This window comes from Aspergillus bombycis, assembly GCF_001792695.1.
Source record: "Aspergillus bombycis strain NRRL26010 chromosome Unknown contig00010, whole genome shotgun sequence".
Taxonomy (NCBI): domain Eukaryota; kingdom Fungi; phylum Ascomycota; class Eurotiomycetes; order Eurotiales; family Aspergillaceae; genus Aspergillus; species Aspergillus bombycis.
Window position 1 is genome coordinate 301,836 of NW_019170012.1, and position 21,723 is coordinate 323,558.

The 21,723-nt window shown below is 49.2% G+C and overlaps 6 protein-coding genes across 6 annotated transcripts; 3 read left to right on the forward strand and 3 right to left on the reverse strand.

The window, feature by feature from the left end:
- Positions 1-120: 120 nt before the first annotated feature.
- Positions 121-3,429, forward strand: ABOM_004106 (TBC domain-containing protein; the record flags this gene model as incomplete). The annotated part of the gene is made up of 1 exon (XM_022531236.1): positions 121-3,429. One exon carries the CDS (start codon positions 121-123, stop codon positions 3,427-3,429), a length of 3,309 nt encoding a protein of 1,102 aa, XP_022393028.1.
- Positions 3,430-3,889: 460 nt separating this feature from the next.
- ABOM_004107 (MFS monosaccharide transporter) lies at positions 3,890-5,626 on the reverse strand (the record flags this gene model as incomplete). Its single annotated transcript, XM_022531237.1, has 3 exons — positions 3,890-4,763; positions 4,793-5,028; positions 5,123-5,626. The coding sequence occupies 3 exons, from the start codon at positions 5,624-5,626 to the stop codon at positions 3,890-3,892; spliced, it is 1,614 nt and encodes a 537-aa protein (XP_022393029.1).
- Positions 5,627-14,696: 9,070 nt separating this feature from the next.
- On the forward strand, positions 14,697-15,143 carry ABOM_004108 (YwbE family protein; the record flags this gene model as incomplete). Its single annotated transcript, XM_022531238.1, has 2 exons — positions 14,697-14,861; positions 14,922-15,143. 2 exons carry the CDS (start codon positions 14,697-14,699, stop codon positions 15,141-15,143), a joined length of 387 nt encoding a protein of 128 aa, XP_022393022.1.
- A 492-nt stretch (positions 15,144-15,635) lies between these two features.
- Positions 15,636-16,761, reverse strand: ABOM_004109 (uncharacterized protein; the record flags this gene model as incomplete). The annotated part of the gene is made up of 6 exons (XM_022531239.1): positions 15,636-15,868; positions 15,927-16,007; positions 16,068-16,171; positions 16,242-16,342; positions 16,403-16,675; positions 16,741-16,761. Coding segments are annotated over 6 exons (813 nt in total), but the record flags the coding sequence as incomplete, so codon positions are not given.
- A 537-nt stretch (positions 16,762-17,298) lies between these two features.
- On the forward strand, positions 17,299-19,147 carry ABOM_004110 (uncharacterized protein; the record flags this gene model as incomplete). The annotated part of the gene is made up of 4 exons (XM_022531240.1): positions 17,299-17,694; positions 17,778-17,915; positions 17,968-18,832; positions 18,909-19,147. Coding segments are annotated over 4 exons (1,638 nt in total), but the record flags the coding sequence as incomplete, so codon positions are not given.
- A 460-nt stretch (positions 19,148-19,607) lies between these two features.
- Positions 19,608-21,335, reverse strand: ABOM_004111 (Zn(II)2Cys6 transcription factor; the record flags this gene model as incomplete). Its single annotated transcript, XM_022531241.1, has 1 exon — positions 19,608-21,335. One exon carries the CDS (start codon positions 21,333-21,335, stop codon positions 19,608-19,610), a length of 1,728 nt encoding a protein of 575 aa, XP_022392948.1.
- Positions 21,336-21,723: the final 388 nt, after the last annotated feature.

Genomic DNA, 21,723 nt, shown 5'->3' on the forward strand with positions numbered 1-21,723 from the left:
TATCGGAATTCCGTATCGACCTTCTCCTCTAACAAGCCTGTCAGTGAATACAAAGTATACAGTTATTCATGAAGTCCGCAGGCCAATTCTCCGTCTGCTCAAACCACTTTGCAAAGAGTCATGGCGGAGTCTGATATCGAACGCCCGCAGCGTCGGTCATCGTCACGGACGTCCTCTTCTTCCCGTCACAGCCAAAAACCTAGACCCGTCCGTACGAGGTCTCAGAAACGACAGTCAGCTGCATCTTCCAATGCTACCACCACCGACCTTACGTCGTTTCCTTCCCTTTCTCCGGACCGTTCAGTAGAAGGATTTTTCGGCAAGCCTGCGTTAAACCGCGCCCTTACGAACGCGTTGTTGGATGACCACGAGAGCATCAATAGTAGTAGCTCGGGTGAGATGACTGGTCGTGATCGAAGAGCGACCCTAGCGAAGTTGACGAGCGGAATGCCGCGCACGTCTGGCCGTGCGGCTTTATTTGACGATGGTGTTCCGGTCCATGATTTCCCTGGTGCGCTACATTTGGCGGACGATGCACATATTGAACGGTTGATTGCTGGTACAGGAGCTGTGAAGTTGGTCCGGCAGTTTGCGCGCGATTTGGCTCAGCGGGATGCTGAGATCTCGTCACTGAGACAGCGGGCTGATGCAAGGGAGAGAGAATTGAAGAGGATGTTGAGGGAGGTTTCTGTCTCCAACCAGGATATTGAGCGACGGCTTTATGCACTGGAAAATTTGCCTCGGAAGGTTGAAAAAGAACATGATAACGGTAATGCGGAACAGGAAGCCGGTTCTTCCTCTGGAGTTCATGGGCTGATGCAGGAAGCGATGTCTGATGGAGTAGGCTCTCGTCAAGATGAGTTGTTAGAAGCCACTGCGGCGCAAGCTACCGTTCGAGGCCTGCAACGCCTGGAGAGCGACGCCAAATCGGGCACCTCGAGCGTCGAATCGGGATCAGGAACTACGCGAAAGAGACAAAGCTCTCTGCGCAATTGGCAGGATTACCTTTTTGGCAGCAATACAGGCAGTAAAAAGACCAGTCGAGCGAGTAGCATAATGACTGATGTTGGTGAGGTTGATGAAGAAGATACTCGACGTCACCCGAATAATATGGCCCGCCGGAAAGCGCTTGACGAACACCTTTTCAATCCTCCGGATGAGCAGACGAGCTCTACGGGCGATATCATCAGGAAACACGTGGCGGGGGTCTCGGTGAATGGGGATGATGCCAGTATCCATTCGCGCAAGTCGTCAAAATCTGTATCGTCTTGGACAGTCAAGTTGTTTGCCGGAAAAGCCCAAGCAGGCAAGGAAGAGAACAACGCGGACGCACCGCGTGGCCGAACTCTGTCAAACAATCGGGGGAGTATCAAGGGAGATCCTCCTTCCCTCCAAGCAAGCTCCAAAGGAGGACTGTCGGCAGTGGCTGCCTTGAAAAGGATCAACAGTAACACGAGCATGCACGGAGCGCCTGGAAAGTCGCCAAGTGGCCTGGGTGCGATAAACCGATCAAATCAGATAGGGCGTAGACATGCAGCCTCAAGTGTTTCACACGGGACAAGTTCGGAAACCACTGACAAGAACCCAACCAATCTCGGACCAGTTGAGATGGATGCTATCCTTCCGATGGAGTCGCGACCTCCAACACTCTCACATATGTACAACAACTATCAGCCTGGTGAGCTTCTGACTGACAGATTCGGGTTCATTTATGATCAGCGCCGAAAAAGGCGGCAGCGAGAGGCCAGTCTGCTCAAGAATAACAACAACCGGCTAAGCATTGCGGAGACCCTGAACAGTTTTCGAAGCGATAACTCGGATGGTGATAATGATGATCTTCAGAAGCAGCCACAGTCCGCTGCAGAGTCTATACGCTCTCCCGTTTCTGCATCTCCTGAGGACCCGGAGGCTGGTAGTGTTGCAATCCGGAGGTGGCAAGACTACCTAAGAATTGCGACGGGTCCTGCTGAATTGTTGTCTCATACACCTTCGGCTGGTCCTATCGTGTCGCTAACCGCAGGTGAGAGCCAGCCTCGAGGCCCTGGGGTTGCTGTCGATAAGCGTGGCTCGCTCTCAGTCAATGCGAATGCTCAGCCGTCGGCTTCTACGTCTACTGTTGTTGCAGATCGTCCAGAATTTGCTGGCACATCGAATGATGAGCTTACCGCTACGGTGGCAACGGCCACTGCAAACGAAAATGAACCTGTGAAGTTGCTTCTTGAACAATTGACGGACCTCCACGACTCCCTGCAGCGCGATAGGAGCGTTAGGTGGAATGAGTTTCTCCGTAAAGTACGTGCAGAGCGGAGGAAGGAGGGCGAGGCCGCTGCCGCTGCCGCAGCTGCTTCCGATCGGCCTTTGCGGTCTGTACATATGCCTGAAGCGTCCCTTGCAGATGGCGAGGTTGTGGGGATTGCTGGCCTGGGGAACAAGGGCAAAGTCGGCCGTGCGAAGTGGCGGGAATTCCGAACTCTTGTTCTCGGAGGAATTCCCGTTGCGCTTCGAGCTAAGGTCTGGTCCGAATGCAGCGGCGCGTCCTCCATGCGTATACCTGGCTACTATGATGACCTGGTGAAGGGTGTCGGTGGCAAGGACCCCGACCAATCTGTCGTTGCGCAAATCGACATGGACATCAACCGGACTTTAACAGATAACGTATTCTTCCGCAAAGGCCCTGGCGTCACTAAACTTAAGGAGGTTCTCCTCGCATATGCCCGTCGCAATTCGGAGGTGGGGTACTGCCAAGGCATGAATCTCATTGCCGCGTCTCTACTTCTCATAACACCGACTGCAGAGGACGCGTTTTGGATTCTAGCATCCATGATCGAGATCATCCTCCCAGAACATTACTACGACCATGGTCTGCTGGCATCCCGGGCTGACCAGGTCGTGCTGCGCCAGTACATCTCCGAAGTTCTACCCAAGCTAGCCGCTCATCTTGAGGCGCTCGGCGTTGAATTAGAGGCATTGACATTCCAGTGGTTCCTATCCGTGTTCACGGATTGTCTCTCTGCGGAAGCATTGTATCGCGTTTGGGACGTAGTCCTATGTCTCAACGTCACCAGTGTCATCAATCCAACCCCAACTTCCGCCAATATATCAACGTCCAGCCCTCGAGATCCCAATGACTCCACTGCATCCCCTATCAAAGACCTCACTTCCGGTAATGGTGGGGGCAGCACATTCCTTTTCCAAGTTGCACTTGCCCTTCTTAAACTCAACGAACAGCAACTGCTCACAACCTGCTCCACTCCTGCCGAGCTATACACGTATATCAATCACCAAATGACCAACCACGCAATCAGCATTGACGGCCTCATACAGGCCAGCGAGGCCTTGCGCAACGTCGTGCGTCGCGAAGATGTCGTAGAGCGCAGAGCAGTCGCAATGCGGGAATTTGGTGCATACAATACGGACGAGAGTAAATGATTTTATCCCTTTTCTTTTTATTACTATGTGATCAACAATACCCGAAAGACACATTCCTTGTTCATGTTGCTCTCCCTTATGATACCACTTTTATTTCCTTATTATCAATAGACTGGCATGGCTTTCTAAGATTATACGATCCTTCAAGTTTAGATACATCCTTCGTTTTATCATATATCACCTAGTACTCTTTCATTAGTTGTGATTTGACTTCAGTTAGCAGCAAGCGGGCGTGAAGTAAAACTAAGATACCCGGTTGGCCTTTTTGCTTGAGAGCAGATGCATACCTGCCCATTGTCACATACGAAACCAAGCACAGAACTTCAATCAAAATAAAAAATATATCCTTCCTGAGGCTATCCAAGTATAAAATCCTATCTAATACAAGAATAAAATACCGTTACACATGAGAGAGGGGAATGTATTTTCAAAAAGAAAGAAGACAAGAGAAAGAAACAGATCATACAGCCATAACACCTCTCTCCCAAGAGGAGGAACCCGAGGCAGCCGCCGCAATCTCCCTCTCTTTCTTTGCACTGTCATCCCCAAACAATTCATCGATCTCCTCCAACGACTTCCCACTCGTCTCCGGCACGAGCAGAAATGCCCAAATACCTGCAACAAAGCACATCACAGCGAAGAAGATGTACGTCCGATACTCAATATCGGCCAACATCGACGGCGTAATTAACCCGATAATAAAATCCGACAGCCAAATCACACATGTCGAAAGCGCTACACCTTTCGAACGTGACGTCGTCGAAAATACCTCAGATGGCAAGGCCCAACCTAGTGGCGAATAGGAGACTCCGTATAGCAAGATGAACACAAACGCCATCGCCACACACGCCCAGCCGGCCGCCATATTGGCCTGCCAGTCTTTCGAGTACACGCCCGACAATACCGCGATGACAATATACGCTGCTGCCATCCCGAATGCACCACCGATAGCAAGCGGCCGCCGACCGATTTTCTCAATGAGAAGGAAACAGATGATTGCCGCAACAAACTGGAGAATGTTAAAAACACCGGAGAGAATAAGCGACATCTCAGAGGTTTGGCCGAGAGATTCAAAGAGCGTCGGTGCGTAGTAGATAAAGGCATTGATCCCCGAGAATTGCTGGAAGAATGCAATACCGCAGCCGACGGCTGTGCGTCTCCAGGTTCCCTTTGAGAATAGATCGAACCATGACAGGATTTCGAGCTTCAGACCCTTTGCGCCGGGGTGTTTACGCTCCTGGACGATTCTTTGGAAGCGGACTTCAGAAATGATGCTGTTGTATTCGATCTGGACGCGCTCGTCGGTGGCGGGGAGATTGCGCAGTTTCGTAAGGCTGGTTAGACATTCAGCGTCGCGGTTTACGAGCGCCAGCCAGCGTGGCGAGTAGGGGAAGAAGTGGATGCCCAGGCCCAGGGTTGTAGCTGAAACCATTTGGAGGCCGAAGGGAAGGCGAAAGCAGGCTTCACCAGCCATGTGGCGTGTTCCGAAGGTGATCCAGTAGCTATTACTACGCCTGCGGAGATGGAGATTGATTCCAGGACTAGGAGTGTGCCGCGCATGTTCGGGGGTGAGATTTCAGAGATGTAGAGGGGTGCGCCCTGTTACCGGGGATATTGGGTTAGTTTTTGGTCTTCTCCTTTAGTCTGTTGGGAGGGTTGGGTGGTATGGCCTGGTTGCTAAGGCTCTGCTTACCATTGCTAATGTGCCAACTCCAATACCACCGATGAATCTTCCGGCTACTAGCATGTCGTAGTTTACGGCAGCTGTCTGCAGAATAGCACCGATGTCGAAGGCCACCACCATAGCCGTGATCGCCCATTTTCTTGAGATGCGATCCGAAAGATAAGACATGAATATACAACCGATAAAGGCACCCAGCAGCAACATTCCAGTCATCAGACCCTTCCCAAAAGAGGTTTCCGCCTTGGGAAACGCCTTGTGGAACGGTTCCATCACATTGATGATGGAGATGACACCCATATCATACCCCATGGAAAACCCGCCCAGCGAGGCGAGAGTGGCCGCACCGAGGACATATTTGGAGAAAAAAAGGCCTTTGACGCCACTGGGGCCATATGAAATTTCATCCGGATCGGCATGGGGATCTACGGTTTGATAATGAACGCCTGGTATGGCACCCTCGTCGTGTTCGACTGTCGGACCATCCTTGCGTTTGTCTAGATCGATCGAGCTCATGGTCGACGGGTAGTTTATGAGGAGGCCCAAGTGTACAGTAGTACGTATATGGTATAGTGTGGTATGTACAAAAGGAGAGAAGAAATGAAGAAGAAGAAAAATTACTCAATTGGGAGCGGCAAAGAGAGTATAGCCTGAGGATGGGGAAGGTAGCGTGGTATGGCACCGTTGCGGAGTACCTTGCCCTTTTTTTGAGTCTATCCCGAAGTTATTCGGCGTATTTATATCTAATATCGGCTATCGATAGGTGAGGCGAGTCCTACGGTCCGACTTGATGCATGTCGGGACAAGCCTCAACTGTGACGTCGTTTCTAACACGATCATTTCCCAGACCGGGCCCTCAACGGCAAGATTTCCCACTTTCAGGGGAGGGGGAGTCTAGAGTCTTGACGTGAGATGCGGAGGGCAGCCGAAGGTCGAGGGAGTCTCCACTTCTCGCAGGCCTGCCTTTTTGGTCAATCTTATAAGTTACATCAAAAACCCTCGCTCGCTGCATTTCGAGAGATTACTACCCAATGACGGTGAAGGAGAGAGGGAGAGGAGGCGGGTATGGCTGCGGCTCTGTCATTCGACAGGAATACTCCTCGTACCTAGTATTCTCTATCTCCGCTTCCTATCATTGAAAGGATGTCCCCCGGGTAATGCCAAAACCCCAGTTTCTCGACCCCGGACCAATCTGAAGTTAAGGTTAAGTTAACGCAATTTCCCCGCACCCGAGTGGCCCACGCCTTAGGGTTGTTCTGATCACGCGGCTCACAGGACGAATCAAAACGAAGCAAATGGCAAACTGCGGATGCTGGACGAATGAGGAAGACATATCCGGGAGTTGCTCAGAACTCACCAGAAAGAGGAGACAAAGTACGAGTCTAGTCAATCTGCGCACGTCCATCTCTCAACGCCACGTGATATGCATGCGGGAAATGATGCCATTCCCGTCTTCCATCTCTTTCCATGTTGGTCCGTGGGTGGCGGGGATTATTGCCTCACTTTGCCTTTCCAAGACGCTGAGAATTACCGGTTTCGACGGGAGGGTTCGTACCCGACTTTGATGATGTCAGGGTGAAGTTTGCATAATTCTTCCTTATGTTACTTGGGGAGATATGCATTCATTCTACATTTACACTAATTTGAGTTGGTCGATAATCGGCTATCAAACCAACAATTGTCTAGGGGGAGGGGGGATGTGGTATATTATGATAGACAATGTATAGATGCATCCATGGTGTTCACGAGGGGGGATTACGACACTATGCTCCATGGAATCCCACCGCACCAGTCTCGCCACTGACTCGTATTATTGGGTGTATAGAAAGTTCATGTATTTCTTATCATGCAACAGCGATGCAACTGAGTCGACTAAAGCTGCAGCGGTTGAGATAGCACCAAGTTAGGAAATGAGTTACATGTCGGTAACTTGGGCCTTTTGGGTCTACCGGGAAGCCGGCCGGTAGTTCATTAGGCGACCATGTCATAGCACAATTGCACTGTGGATATGGTTTCATGCTGCTAGGATACCCCCAGACTATACAAAGCATCCACCAAGCATGATGAAAGTTAATGGAAGACCGCTGGACAGTCCGGACCGTTGTGGACCCTTCTTGTTCATATCGGCTAAACATGCATACTTCTGGCAACTATCAATAGCTACAGGATGCGACAGGGTTTCCATTATTATCGCAACCGGTTATACAAACACAAAGGCTGCCCCGACCTAGCGCAATTGCCAACGAGTGTTGAGATACGGAATACACAAAGAGACATAAGGAACTAAGTCTAAAGCGCACATTTGCCACCCCACAATCGCCAATGAAGTGTTGCGTACAGCGCATATGAATGATGAGAGGAGGGGCTCTTCATCCGATATCAACGTGGCAAAGAAGGCCAATGCCTTCTTCCTCCGAAGCTGCCAGATACCCGAGCGAGTCTTATCGGCTGAGACATTTTCGGGGTTTAAAAGTTGATACACCGCAGCAGGGTTACCGAGAAAGGCAATGATTGAGAGAATTTATCTTCCCGTCCACGGAGAATGTCTCGTGGTTTCTGTATGTCTTAAGACTGATACGGCAATGATCGTGCAGCTCGCATTAACTGACGTGGGTGTCTGGGAAGCAAGGCACTGCTATATAATATGTCTCCCCACGCATGTATCATTCCCTCATCTGGAATGTTGAACGTGGGTCCTCTACACGAGGGTGCTGGTTGTCGGTTTTCATTAGGCTATCGGTGATTCTTACATTGTCTCCGAGTCATTCCTGGGTGCGTTATAGGTAAATAAAGGAAATCCTTCATATCTAGATAGCTATGAGGGGGTGGGGGTACAAAGGAGATAACAGGATAGCTAACAGCACTTGCTAGAGATCCAATCCTTTCCTAGATTAGCTACCCCTCTTAGTAGCCAAAATATATTTCTAAGTTCGCCATTTCCGTCGGCAAATCTCCTGAAATAAGGATACCAAGCCAGAGTCCACTGCATCTGGCAATGTCGGAAAATCACGGGAGGCCCTCGATGGTTCAAACAATATGTCTTTCGCTGGCATCCGTCTTTGCATTTCAAAGCAGTATTGGAAGAGCGGGAGCAACTTGATTGTGAGCTTCCGGTCTGTTTTCTATTTTCGAATGTGAAAAGTCATTTCATGTGTAAGGGCAACTTGATAGCAGAGGTGCTGTTTGTTGGACAGATATCAACCTCTTATTCCAATTGAAATCTTTTGGCAAACCAGTTCGAGGGCCAATATTTCCAGGCGTGCAAGAGATCCTGGAACTATAGACCGCATTCTGATTAGAATAGTAGTCTAGAGATCACCAGAGCCGGAATCAGCAATATAATATTCGTTTTTCTCCCCAGTCTCTCCCCCATTTAGTTGTTTACCATGTTTTAGGTTCAGGGATACTCTTAGATTTACTGACCAGCGAATAGATAATACAGGTACATACTTCGAAATGCTTGTTCAGATGCGAAACCAGAGCTCATGAATTGACTGCTTGCGCTTTCCTGCCACATCCCGGGCTCGCATGCTACCATAGGTTGAGCACCGCGAGCACAGGCTGGACACGATGGGACGAGGATAGTGTGAGCTGAAGTCAACGTTAGTCACATGTCGTGGCACGGACAGAGTTTCGATTACGCGATGCAAATCCTCTGATCAAGAATTATTACCGCGCCGTCTATCTCGCGCTCTGCCCTGAAATGCAATTGGAATTTGGGCCGGAGGGAGCTATCCACCATCCAACGCTGCGCTAGAACTATCATCCTTGATCGTGCCAAAATTGTTCCTCCGTCCGCTTTGATACCCAGCCAACAGGTGACGAGATTACCTACTCCAATGAAACACAAAGTTGGATTGGAGAATTACCGCGGCGAGCGATTTGATAAGACGCGCGGAAGTGAGCTTGCCAGAATCGTTATTTAGGACTAGGTGCAGGGGACCGTGGCAGGGCGATATCAAGAAAACTTGATCATTCTGGTTCCTTCGAGTGTGACTGCCCAAAAGAGCCTGCTGAGGCTGGTCAGCTCATCGGCGACTAAGCCATACCCCGTACGGCTGCAAAATAAGCCACATATCGGAGAAAATTAAAAGAAGCCCCGCATTAAAGGCCACCACTGGTCGAGCCTCGTCAGGCATATGTCGACCACGCCAGTTGCGTTCGCTCTCGGACAAGTGCTCTTATCTGTATGGGAGACGAAGCCTGAAACGGCCTGGCTAGAGCCGAATATGACACGATATTCAAGCTGCTGCCTTCTACTCATGCCGTCCATCCATAGGAGGGGTCTGCAGCACGATTGCAAATTGGGAGATACAACGCAGTTAGAGAGCGTCGAGGGTTCTTTTACAATCATCGAATTTCTTGTACTATATCCCATTTGTCACATTAAGAGTCTGATACTCTTTTCTCGAACAAGCAACGGCTGGTCCTTCTCCAAAGGCATGGTTTTTGGAGTTCACAACTGGATCGGGGAGTGTATTGTCCCAAATGCGACCATAACATTGTTACAGTATCAGAAAATTGTTCCCATTTCATAGCAGCTGCTGGGTCGTCGTTCACAGACACTAAGCTAAACGTTCCAGACTAGTCTTTCAACATACACCAGACCGCGCTACAAGGTGTTATGTGTGGCTGCTTTGCTAGTGTGTACTCCCCGAAATTTGGAATGCTTGCTCTTATCCTCAACTGCCAGCAGCTCTTTGGAGCACAAACGTTTACAGGATTTCTTAGCTTAGCGGCTTCTAGCTTCTATTGAGAGCACTTAACTATTTTGCGACGAGCTGTTAAGTTAGTATGTTGTTTTCGCCTTCTGTCACCTAAAAGTTGCTCATGAGGGAAAGACTTCTTTCAATGGAGTGTCCCTTAAGAACTGTGTCAAACTACCATAGGTAGATAAGGGATATCTCTATGAAGTTTGACCAATGCTCGGCCTCCATCGCACTAAGGGAAACTATATTTTGCGCCGTCTCTAACTGAGAAAGTCAGTTAAGTTAAGGTCGATCAGCTCAGCCCAAATTTTGACCATAAGCCATATCGAGGTCATGATACACTAGTCGCAAAGATTTGACCTGTCCCAACTGTGTCTCTGGAAGGGCTGCACATTGCCCTTGATGTCGTACGATCGTTACATTTGAAGTGTCCTGTCACCGTAAATTAACGCACAGCCACTCTCTATTACACACCGATTGTTACGAAGCCACCGTCAGTTAGATCTCGGCTGCTGACAGAACGGTACGGAACTATAACGAATTCCCAAACGAGTTGTACACCCTAACGAGGCAGACACAGATGATCTGTATTCCATGTAAAATAGCACTCAACAGGGCTGCGATATCTCAACCATGTCTATATACACTATAATATAAGTAAGATATTTAGACGATATATACATTAACGTAGCCGGTAAGGTAGTGGATCACGCAACTTGGCGGGTCAGCTTGGTATTGCATACAAAATGGCCTTTTTATAGCAGATTACAGTATAATGAGCTTTGCGCAATCTGAAATCAGTTTTACGAGTGAATATTATTCCTTAGTATTATAGGCGAACCAAGAACTGTAGAACTGCTTCTAGGTCATTGGGACAAATGAAAAGTATGCCCCCAGAAAAGAGAGGAATGTGCACGGATATGGCTACCTACTGGGAGGTCCTAGGGTTGCAAACACGGTGGATCTACAGTGTTTTCACCGTGTTTTAGGCATGTCAAATTTTCTTTTCGTGTCTAAAGAATCTATGATGCAGTATGTATACTTTTAATATTCTCAAATAAACACCATGCTGCCACCATAAATTACTAAAATCTACTGTATCTCTACCATGGCTCAATAATTACTTTCCACGGTATATATTTTATTTAAAATAATAGAATAGTATATCAGTGGTAGAACCAACAAATTTAATAAAAACTAAGCATGCCGACACCGTAGTTCTATCATCCATTTTTAGTTTCCTGTACTTCCACGGTGACCAAATTAAGTATACATCATGCACCGTGTCTTCAACCCTAGGAACCCCAAGCCTAGTAGGCTTGGCTTTAAGGATTTTTATCCGGGTGTCATGTGTTGCTCAAGGGCGAATAATCAATCCTACTGCAGACTAGCCAAGGCAATGATCAGTGAGCGAACTAGGAACCTATCCGGAGAGCTCCGGGACTGCTCAAGGAGCGACTAGGGCACGCACTTTCTCTCTCCGGTCACGACCAGCCTGGCTCAGTGAGCATAAAGCGGCGGCGCTTCGGACCGAATCCGGAAATGGAAAGTCCCAAAGTTTCCGCAGAAAAACAGTTCACTAGTGCATAAGTGAATTGTTTTTCTGCGAGTTCCGACCGGTTACCCGATACGGGTGCCGCCGCTTTTATGAGGGCTGCACGTGAGAGCGCCCTGAGCGCTCCGGGCACTCACTGATCCCGTCGACATGCTGCCTGAGTAATCCGGAGCAGCTCAGGCTCACACCCATGTGGGAAAGCACGTGACTCTTTTGGGCTCTCTAAACCGCATACATCCTAAAGCTGGGGAGATCTATGAGATCTACCATCACTTCCATGAGGGCATCATAGGCTAGGGGCATAGCGTCTTGGCCTGGAATTTGTTCACCATAGACTCACGAAGAGTACAGGAGAAGCTCAGATGGATCACAAGCAATCAAATCTAACGGAGGATTACCCAGCGTTTCCCCGGCCCCCCATGTTACGCACGTATAAAATGACATTTTTCCAAGCTGACCAACAGGAAAACTTCAACATTTCAGGTCCTCTGCTAATTGTAATTTTACTTGCCCTGTCCCTATACTCCGCTGTCACACTGCCACTTCCATCTCTCTTTCAGTCTTCCAGTATGGCCGGCTTTTCCGTTGCTCAAAAGGGCTGCGCGCGACGAGTAATCTTCGTGCCGCGGCTTTCTCCCAGCTTCTTTTAGACCGCAATAAGTGTCCATCTACCTCAAGTGAGATACTTTAAAAGACTGATACGTGACGTTGTATAAGGAAAATTGTACTATACCAGTTCTTGATCCAAGATTATCTCCTATACTGAAAATGTGAAAAGATCCTTTTACCTATATCATAACAATACTTGCTTGATAAGGTTTGCTATGCACATAATAAGGCTAGAATTTCCCGTACCGATGATAATTAAATCAGCTGGCATCATTCCTAAGGGGAGAGCCTACATCACCCAGTATTTCCGTGAGTAATCAGAGTTCTGGGAATCGTCATGACCAATGCATGCTTGAAGAGTCGGATGTATGTTAGGCAATGTGTTAGATGAATGGATACAAGCACGCTACTAGCCGGAGGACACGAATGCAGTATCAATATTAACCACAGTAAGTAGGTACTTCCGTGGATGCAGACCTAAGCCTAGACAACACTACTTATGGGTCAATATATAGCCAGGATTCCGCCATCAAACTAACATCCAATGCCCACCAATTGAAAGTGATAAGATTTCACGAGAAAATTATAAGACAAAAAGAAGGTAAAGGAGTTAGCATGCGGTTCAAGCGCGGCACGAGCTGATTCCACGTATAAAATAACGCTGGGCTGCTTGTCCCTGCAGTTGATTCACCTCGAGCCCCTTCTCATTTTGATATGATCTATAGAGGCCCTGGCTTATCTTGCATAGGCGACTGCTTTATGGTTCTTTATAGTGTGTTGCAGTGTCTTTTCGAATCATCTAGCACACAGGTATTTCAACTTATAGCGTGGAGTTTTCGGAGTCGAAATAGATAAGAACGTATACATTCACCAGTTCGACCAAGAGACTAATCGCGGTACAGGAGCCCTCAGAGGTAGTCGGTCAGACACATCAGCACTGGAGAGAAGAGCACACAATAACAGCCCGAATTCGAAGGCGACCACACAAGGAAACAAGGTAAATATTGTATCCGTCGAACAAATCTATTCCCGGCGTTCTAATTAAACAGTGTCACTTCTCGAAAGCCGCTCAAAGAGACAACAATAGCGGAAAAAGTGAGCGTAGAACAAGCCATGATGTGTCCAAAGAGGACAAAGAGGTTGAAAACACACACAGGGAGGTGAAAGCCCGCAGGGAACGGTAGGATAGAAGGGCAGAAGCGGCAAAGAAAAAGACATTGTTGTCAATATAATTCTGTGACAGTTTTCTACTGCAGCCAGTATTTGAACTGTCTCCATCGCAGGTGCGGCTACTGCACAACTTAAAATCCTATCAGATTAGTGCTTACCAAGATACGGAAGAGACTGAGTGTCTGGCAGGTAGTATATTATATCGCTGAGTTTCCAGAAGGCTAAATATAATAGACTCATATATTCGCTAAAACCTGAGCAATCACGTACATGAACCCCCCACCCAGGGTGGGGGTTGTAGCGCGGAGACGCCAATGAAGGGAATTCTAGATACAGGTTGCTCAGAGCCATAGCTTTTACATAATAGCTACTCTTATTCGTGTTGTATTATGTCACATCGTTGTTGGAGCGATATTTGAAGGTCGTAGGATAGATAAGTACAGCTGGGGCAAACCTTAGTGGATGTACGAATAGTATTTAGCTTAGAATAATAGACCTCTAGAGGTATTGATACTACTAGTAATACAAGGAGTGGGAAGGAAAACCAACAGAAACCGAGTGTGTTTATTGGACGCGGAAGGGTGAAGTCAATAATCTAACCTACAGTGGCTTTTATACCCATCGAGCTCTTTCGGTCTTGGATACACAGAGCAGTTGACACTTTTCGCATTTAGTGCTTATTCTTACCTGTTTGTCCCTGGCCAGCCCCTAGACCTGCATTTGGCTAATGAAGGTCAAGGAGGTGGAGGCGGCCCTCATTCACAATTCCCTTACGGAATGCTACAAGAACTGCAAGCCATCATTGGAGACTTTGCTTTGTTGCTCCATCGCTGTCACAACGCTAGCTGCGGCGCAGTAAATCAATTGGCTGACAACAGTCCGTTCTCTGACGGTGATACGCTATCACCAGGGAATATTACTACGTACTGCTGAACTCATTTCTTGCGACTCTCGGGATTGTTCTGGGCGGATTGTATTTTGGTGGGCCAAAAGGAGTGGCAATACTGGTATCGAGAAGATGTTGCTTGATTATGCAAAGAAGAGAGGAATATTATTGTGTGACGACGAATATGGCGAGGTAACGTTGACATTGCATGGTCTGGCATCGAGATGGTGTGACGTGTGTACCTTGACCATTCCAAAAGACAACGTCAACTATCAATGCGAGATCTGCAATGGAGGAAGTTTTGACACCTGTACAGAGTGCTACGAACTTGGGGGACGTTGTTTGCAAGACGATCATGAAATGACACAGGTAGAGGTTTGATAATGTCACTAGTAGATGATAGATCAGGTTTGTGAAGTTCTTACAAGAGAGTTTCCGGATAGAGCGGTAAGCAGTATTAAATAGACAGCAATACATCTGTTCCAAGCTACAATACCTGGATGACGCACCCCTTAGGGCTGCTATCAGACATGTTTCTATCAGGACCCAATATAGAACACCTAAATAAGTTTAGCGCATTATCAAAGGCCCGTGCACCACCATTTGCAAAAACCTCCAAGCATTTCCCAGATACAACCCCAACATCCAAACCACACCATGCCCCGCGTCCCCACAACCAGAGAAGTTGTGCCCGGTGCACCCGTCAACATCGTCTTAAAAGCTGACCAACCAACCGGTCGCACCGTCTCGGGCACTATCGCCGACGTGCTCACCCGCGGAAACCATCCCCGGGGTATCAAAGTCCGGCTCACGGATGGCCGGGTAGGGAGAGTGCAATCCATGGGGACGGGGGGTTCTTGCCCCCCACCTGACCCGACACAGGGACAAAGGACAAGAAGGACCACCTCCGAAGCAGAGCTTCCTTCGCAGAATATCGGTCTAGATGCATATATGGTTAGTGCAAGACCGCGGCGGGGTGCACGTCGAGATGAACCTCAACAACCCGTGCACAATGGTTCGGTCGTGACTTGCCCTGTTTGTGGGGTGTTTGAGGGCGACGAAACTGCTGTTGCGCATCATGTGGCTGGGCATTTTGCGGATTGATGTTTTGGGGGTTTGGGGGTTGAGCTATCTTTAAGATGGACTGTTTCGGATCCTTTTGGATGAGTTGAATGTTTGAACCCTGGCAATAGCGTATTATCAATGGAATACATTACCAAGCAATGATCTAGTAACTATTAGTATATTTACGTTGGCTTGTTCTGTAATACGTGTTTGGCATTACTTTACTAGAGTTTGATAAGTGCGTGAGGTGTCACACAGCATATACAACACGTGCTCTACTCGTCATGACATCGAGGATTCATGCACTCTCCTCCAACGCTTCCGATAACCAACCCATATTGGCGGGAGACAGGCCACAGTCACCGCTAATAACCGTTAGAATCGCCGTTTCATGGGAGGAGGACAACACTGACCAACAACACATTCCACATGGCTCCAAATTGCGAGCCAACGCTTTTCGCAAACACATATTAACCTTGATGATCGCAAGCCACCAGAGATCACACATTAACGAGATACAAGGCTACAGACCTGGTTTATTGGGCCAAGGTAGTTGTCTCCTGCCCTGGATGCATGGATTGCTCGGACGAGAGAAAATGCGATCTGATGCTTCGTCAGAAATTGATCTCGCCAGTAGTTCTGCAATAGAGAGGATAAGGGCAGTGTTACAATTATCCATCCCAGCGCGAATATGCCAACGAGACCCGCTTTCTGCTTTTTTGTTGCCGGGAGTTCAAACAGGTGTCGAGTTGGGAGAATGACGACTGTGCGCCAAAATGTCAGTGTGATATAATTCTTTTTACTCTATGGGTCTGCGCATACTCATCACGTCAGATAGAGTATCTAAGGCTGTCGTGCCGTAGAGCTTGCCTGGCTCCCTAGAGATCCCGGAGACGCAGTTATCTGTGGTAGGTCAACAAATCATTACTTGATCAAAGGAGAGGACGGTCGAGGCTCTGCTACCATTGTCGATTGAGAAGTTAAGGCCGAAAGGCAAGCACCCGAAGAACTGTATAAGAAAACACCCGACGAGATTCATTACCGTGAAGCCGAAGACGATATACCAGCTTGATAAAAGTGCGTCAGGACATGGTAGTTCATCAACACCACAAGTCGAATGATATTTTCACAACATACCCTTCCAGATACACTGGGATTGGCAACATAATTGGCCGAAGAAAGAAAAGCATCGAAAATTTCACGCACCATACCGTAAGCCAAAAGATGATGAGAGAAGCCTTATTTCGTTAGCGGGGTTGACCTGTGCAGGACATTGTCTACAAAGCAACACTACCTACAAAAGAGTATCGGAGTAACACTGTCACATTTTCTCTCAAAGCTGGGCTCTCCGACAGAGCGCGCCCGAAATCTGTGCTGTTTTGCGCTACGTTAAACGCGTCGACATATGGCGAAACCGCGGCTGTATGGATTGCTGTTTCAACCGATAGGAGAGCAAACGATGAAAAGGCGAAGTAATCGTCCGCTTTCAGGCGCTCGCGAATTGAAAATCTCGAGATAATACGAAGGGTCATGAAAATCAGGGCAATCAGGTAAAGACCCCAAAACAGGACCTACCGCGAAGCAATAAGATCAGCGTGATGGTTCAATTGAGCTAGGACCTCAGGGGTGCCGTTACATAGTCTCGCCATTTCTCCATTCCCCGTCTCCCTTGGTGTTCTCAACAATTACGCGTACAGCCATGCATCTGTAGATGATGTGATTGCGACAGGGAGACTATATGATCTCCGTGCTCTTTTGGCTGATCGTCTCCCGAGACACTGGGGCATTGACAGGGTCTGCACACATACCGTGACAATTAGCTGCATGTCCGAACTCTAAAGCAGCCACTACGTAGGAGCATTTACGTAAAAACGAGGGGGAAAACGATGTCCGGGGAAGCTTAAAATCAGTGGCTTGCCGCTTACTGCGGTCGACATTATTCGCCGAGTCATCAAGATGGGTCAGAGAACCTACATAGGAAGTAATCGGGTTTAGGGGTGGCAAAGGCACAGGATGACGCACAGCCATTGTTCCTTTCGGGCGCCATTCCAAGGTCCTCCATTTGCTACGTTTGTTCCTAGGGTCAATCGATGATCTACCTGGCACGTTTATGGCACCTGTCATTTAGGGGATCTTCCAGATACTCTACTCTGTCCGATGAGGTTTTCCTTCTCAGCGACCGGCGTTGTGAAGACGTATTGTCTCTCCCTTTCCTGGCATGAAAGCATATTTATCCTCTCACCTTCACCCTAACCTATGCGGTCGCTCAAGCAATCAATCCTCCTGCCACTCACACGCAATTGAACTAGAACATGTAGATGAAGGCAGTCGTAGAAACTATGTCGCACATCGCTTCTCTGCGTTCTACACGCCGGTCTATTCGCCGAGGTTCGTCTATGGATGCGTCCTGTCAGCATCCATGGGGGGAATTCTCTTCGGCTACGACACCGGAATCATTTCAAGCGCCCTTGTCGTATTCCATAAAGATTTGGGCCATGACCTCAGCAGGGAAGAGAAGCAGCTCTTGACTAGTCTTACCAGCGGCGGTGCTTTTGTCGGAGCATTGATCGCAGCTCTCACCACGGATGCTGTATGTTACTTACTCCCTTTCAGCCTTCAATCACCTTGCCCAGCTTGGATATACCCAGAAACGGATCTAACCCTGCTTAATAGATCGGACGAAAAATGGTCATAGGACTCGGGTGCATCTGGTTCACCGTAGGCTCCGTCGTCGCATCATCTGCATACTCAGTTGCCCTAATGTCCATCGCCCGATTCATCATTGGGGTAGGCATGGGCCTTGAAACCATGGTAAGCAGAACACCCTACTGTATCATAATACCGTCCCTAAGACGATCCACAGGTAACACCGCTCTACATCTCCGAACTCTCCCCTGCCTCCCGCCGCGGCCGCATGATCACCGTGTACTCGCTCGCAGTAACAGGCGGCCAAGCCCTCGCCTACGCATTCGGCTCCATATTCAGCCTCGTCTCGCAAGGCTGGCGCTACATGTTCGCCTTCGGTGCCATCCCAGCCCTAATCCAAGTCGCGCTGTTCCCCATCTACCCCGAAACCCCACGCCACCTCATCTATCGGAATCAAACAGCAGACGCCATCATGGTGCTGCAACAAATCTACCCACAGGCACCCCCCTCCGACATCCAGACCCTGGTCCAAACCATCCAGGACGACGTCAATCGCTCCATCTCCTTCGACCAGGGTATCCGGCGCGCATGCTGGTCCTGGAAACAGCTGCACACCGTCCCCTCGCATCTCCGATCGCTCATCACGGCTTGCGGCCTCATGGCGTTGCAACAGCTCTCCGGCTTCAATTCGCTGATGTACTACTCCGCCACGCTCTTCAACATCATGGGATTCTCGAAACCCATCGAAGCGGGCCTTATCGTCTCCGGGACGAACTTCCTCTTCACGGCCCTCTCGCTGAAATTTGTGGACCTGGGTCGTCGGCGCTTGTTGATCGGCACTGTATGGGGGTTACCGGTTGCGCTGGCGATGGCCGCGGGTGCGTTCTCGAAGATCAACATCGATACGAATCTGGAGCTCGTCGCCACGCCGCCGCTGTGGGCGAAGATCCTTGCCATCGTTTCGTTTGCGGTGTTTGTGGCATTTTACGCGATCGCTCTGGGCAATGTGCCATGGCTAGCTAATGAATTTTTGGCGCTGGAAGTCAGGGCCGTGGGGACGGCTATGTTGACGATGGTTTGTTGTACGTGGGGTTCCTTCCTTTCTTGGTTGTTGTGGATTGCGGTGCAGTGCGTGTCATGCTGACAGGTTCATGATAGGGGGCTCGAATATTCTTGTTTCAGCTACTTTTCTTTCTCTTGTGAGCGCGATCTCGGCGTCCGGTACGTTTGGGCTCTATGCTGGGGTTTGCTTCGTTGGGTGGGTGTTTATTATTTTCACGTATCCGGAAACGGCTGGGTTAGGGCTGGAGAGTGTGCGACAGGTGTTTGAGCATGGGTTTGGTATTCGGTATGCGAATCAGCTGCAGGGGCTTCGGTGGATAGATGTAGAGTCATGAGCTCGTCGTTTTGTTGTCAATGTATATAATTTTATGTTGCTATAGAATTCTTTACGAAAGGCATTATTTGCCCTTTTTTTTTTTTTGAGAAACTTGTGCGTTGCTATATTAGGGGCGTGTTCAACTCGTAATAAAATGATATTGATCGCCCGTGCCAATATATGCTTAATATTGATGGATGAAACTTCTCCAAGTATCTAGCGTCCAGTCATGATATGCACCAGTGCCAAATTCCATGTAACTATCAACAAAACGCCTACGTGAATATATGTCATCTCCATTCCAATAGGGCTGGGGGGTCAGTGCAGCCATTCCTTTCAGTGAATATGCCTACATCGGTATGTTGGCTGATTTTTTATGTATTAATCTCTGCGGTGGGTATCGATAGCCATACCGTCAGATGATATGAGCAGGATTGAAATTCCAAAATCGAGAAGAGATCCCAAATTATTCAAACAATTTACCGCGCAAGGGATTCTGGCATCCAGAATCGACCGCTGTCGAGGACACTATTCAAGTCGATATGATCCATGGTTGGTCGCAAGCCAAGATCCATCACGTCGCGCGCGACAGCCTTGACCTGGCGGACGATGGCCTGGGAAATGGCCCATGTACGGCCTAGAGACTTGAAGACCCCGATCGTGAGCGTGAGTCGGTCTCGACTCGGATCGGGCATTTGTCCGGCTTTCACGGAGCAGGCAGCCAGCTGCACAATAGAACTCATTACTAGAGCACAGATAAAGAAAGGGGTATGTTTCACGACTGGCATGCGAATGGACGCCAACGAAGAAATCTCACTGGCCGCTTTCACCGCCTTCATCGCGTGTGCATGATGCGAGAACGCAGGAATGCTGCAAGGGCCATGATGGCCACAGATGACTTCCGCAGCCATCGCCGGCGACGACAGCAGATCGGATCTTGGGAAGTGAAGGTAGATCGCCGCACCGTTGACGACCATGGTGGCCTGAAACATCATCTCATCTACCGATCCGTCCGAACGCAGCAATTCGGATTTAGATTCCGGCAGGTGGTGGAACCAACTGGTGATCCGCGCGTCAATAGCTTCCACATGGTCCTGCTGGCCTTCCACCATGTCTTGTATAGACACCACTCGCGCAAGAATACGAGCCGCTTCAATACGGTACGTGAAAGAGGAGAAATCTCTCTCCTCATCGGCGAATACACGTTCATCGAACTGCGCAATGGTCGGGGCAGGTGGTGGGACCAATCCGTCCTGGTATATACGCTCCTCACAGGGAAGCCCGACCTCAGGCGCCACCAGACCCGTGCGAGCGGTTCGCTGGAGTCCAAGTGCAGTCAGCATGTTCTCGATAATGTATAATTCCCACCACGTGCGCCTCAGGCTCTCCTCTCGCACCGGGTCACCTTCGTTCATCGTCGTTGCGTAGCTCTGATTGTTTAGACCCAATTCAAAGGCTATATCCACAGCCGTAGCAAGACACTCTCCCGCCTCGGGTCGCTCGTTGCGTGAATGGAGTACAATGGCCAGTAGCAGAAGCGCCTGGAGCTTCTCTATACAGGAATCCTGCTTCATGACAGACGACATTACGTTGGGTCGGTAATTTTCGCTAGAGGCGGCTGGGGTAAAGTGTGATCCGATAAACTTGATGACATGGTCGAGGTATGGTGGGACGTATGAGCGATACAGATAACGAAGGGGAGGCAAAATCGGATGGGACGGATGGAAATATGTGTAGTAAATATCGATCAGATAGCCATCACCGGGGACGGTGGACGAGGAGTCCGGGGTAAGCGGCTCGTTGTGTAATGGGACGGGTTGCGAGGAGCTGGATTTCTCGGTCAAACCGGGGCTTCCCGAGGACGGGGTCGTCAAGGTGGCGGTTGGCATGTACTGGAAGCCGTTCTGCAGGCCGTTCCAGTCGGGAGGAATGTTGACCAAGCCAACCGACTGGGGGTCGAAGGAGGCCGCCAGATCGTCGGCCGTTTCATCGGGGGACGGGTTGGCACGCCGTTTCTTTGACGGACCTTTGTACCCGCGGCGCGAAGGAGTATATTGGCACTCTGACCCGGTGGCCGCACAGCGGCCACACACAGGAGTTTTCCCGTCACATTTAAGATGCTTATGCCGGCAGAGGAGGCAGGCCAGGAGCGAAGGGCCAGCCTTCGGAGGGCCCGGGTTTTTAGTCGCGATAAATGGTTCGTTCATCGTGAAGAACTAGCTAGGCGCATGAATTGGTCAAATTTGCTAGTTAAATCCGCGGATATGATTGAGGAATGGGATAAACAGAAATCAATTAGCTCCAGCACCAATTGATGAATAATGAAAGAAGAGGGTGACACTTTGTGTAATTGTGGCGTGAGGCGGGGGAATCAAATCGCTTTTTTTTGGTTGGGGATGGGAAAGTTGACCAACACACAAAGAGATGGGAAAAAGGGGCGGAGGGGGAGGAAGACGAGGATGGGGGTACAAGAACTGAAGGAGAGACTCGGAGATGCAAAGAAATAGGGACCACCAGCGAAAGGGAAGAACAGGTGATGAAGATAAAGAAAAGAAAGAAAAGAACCATTAGTCAGGGGAGGAGAAGGTCGAACAT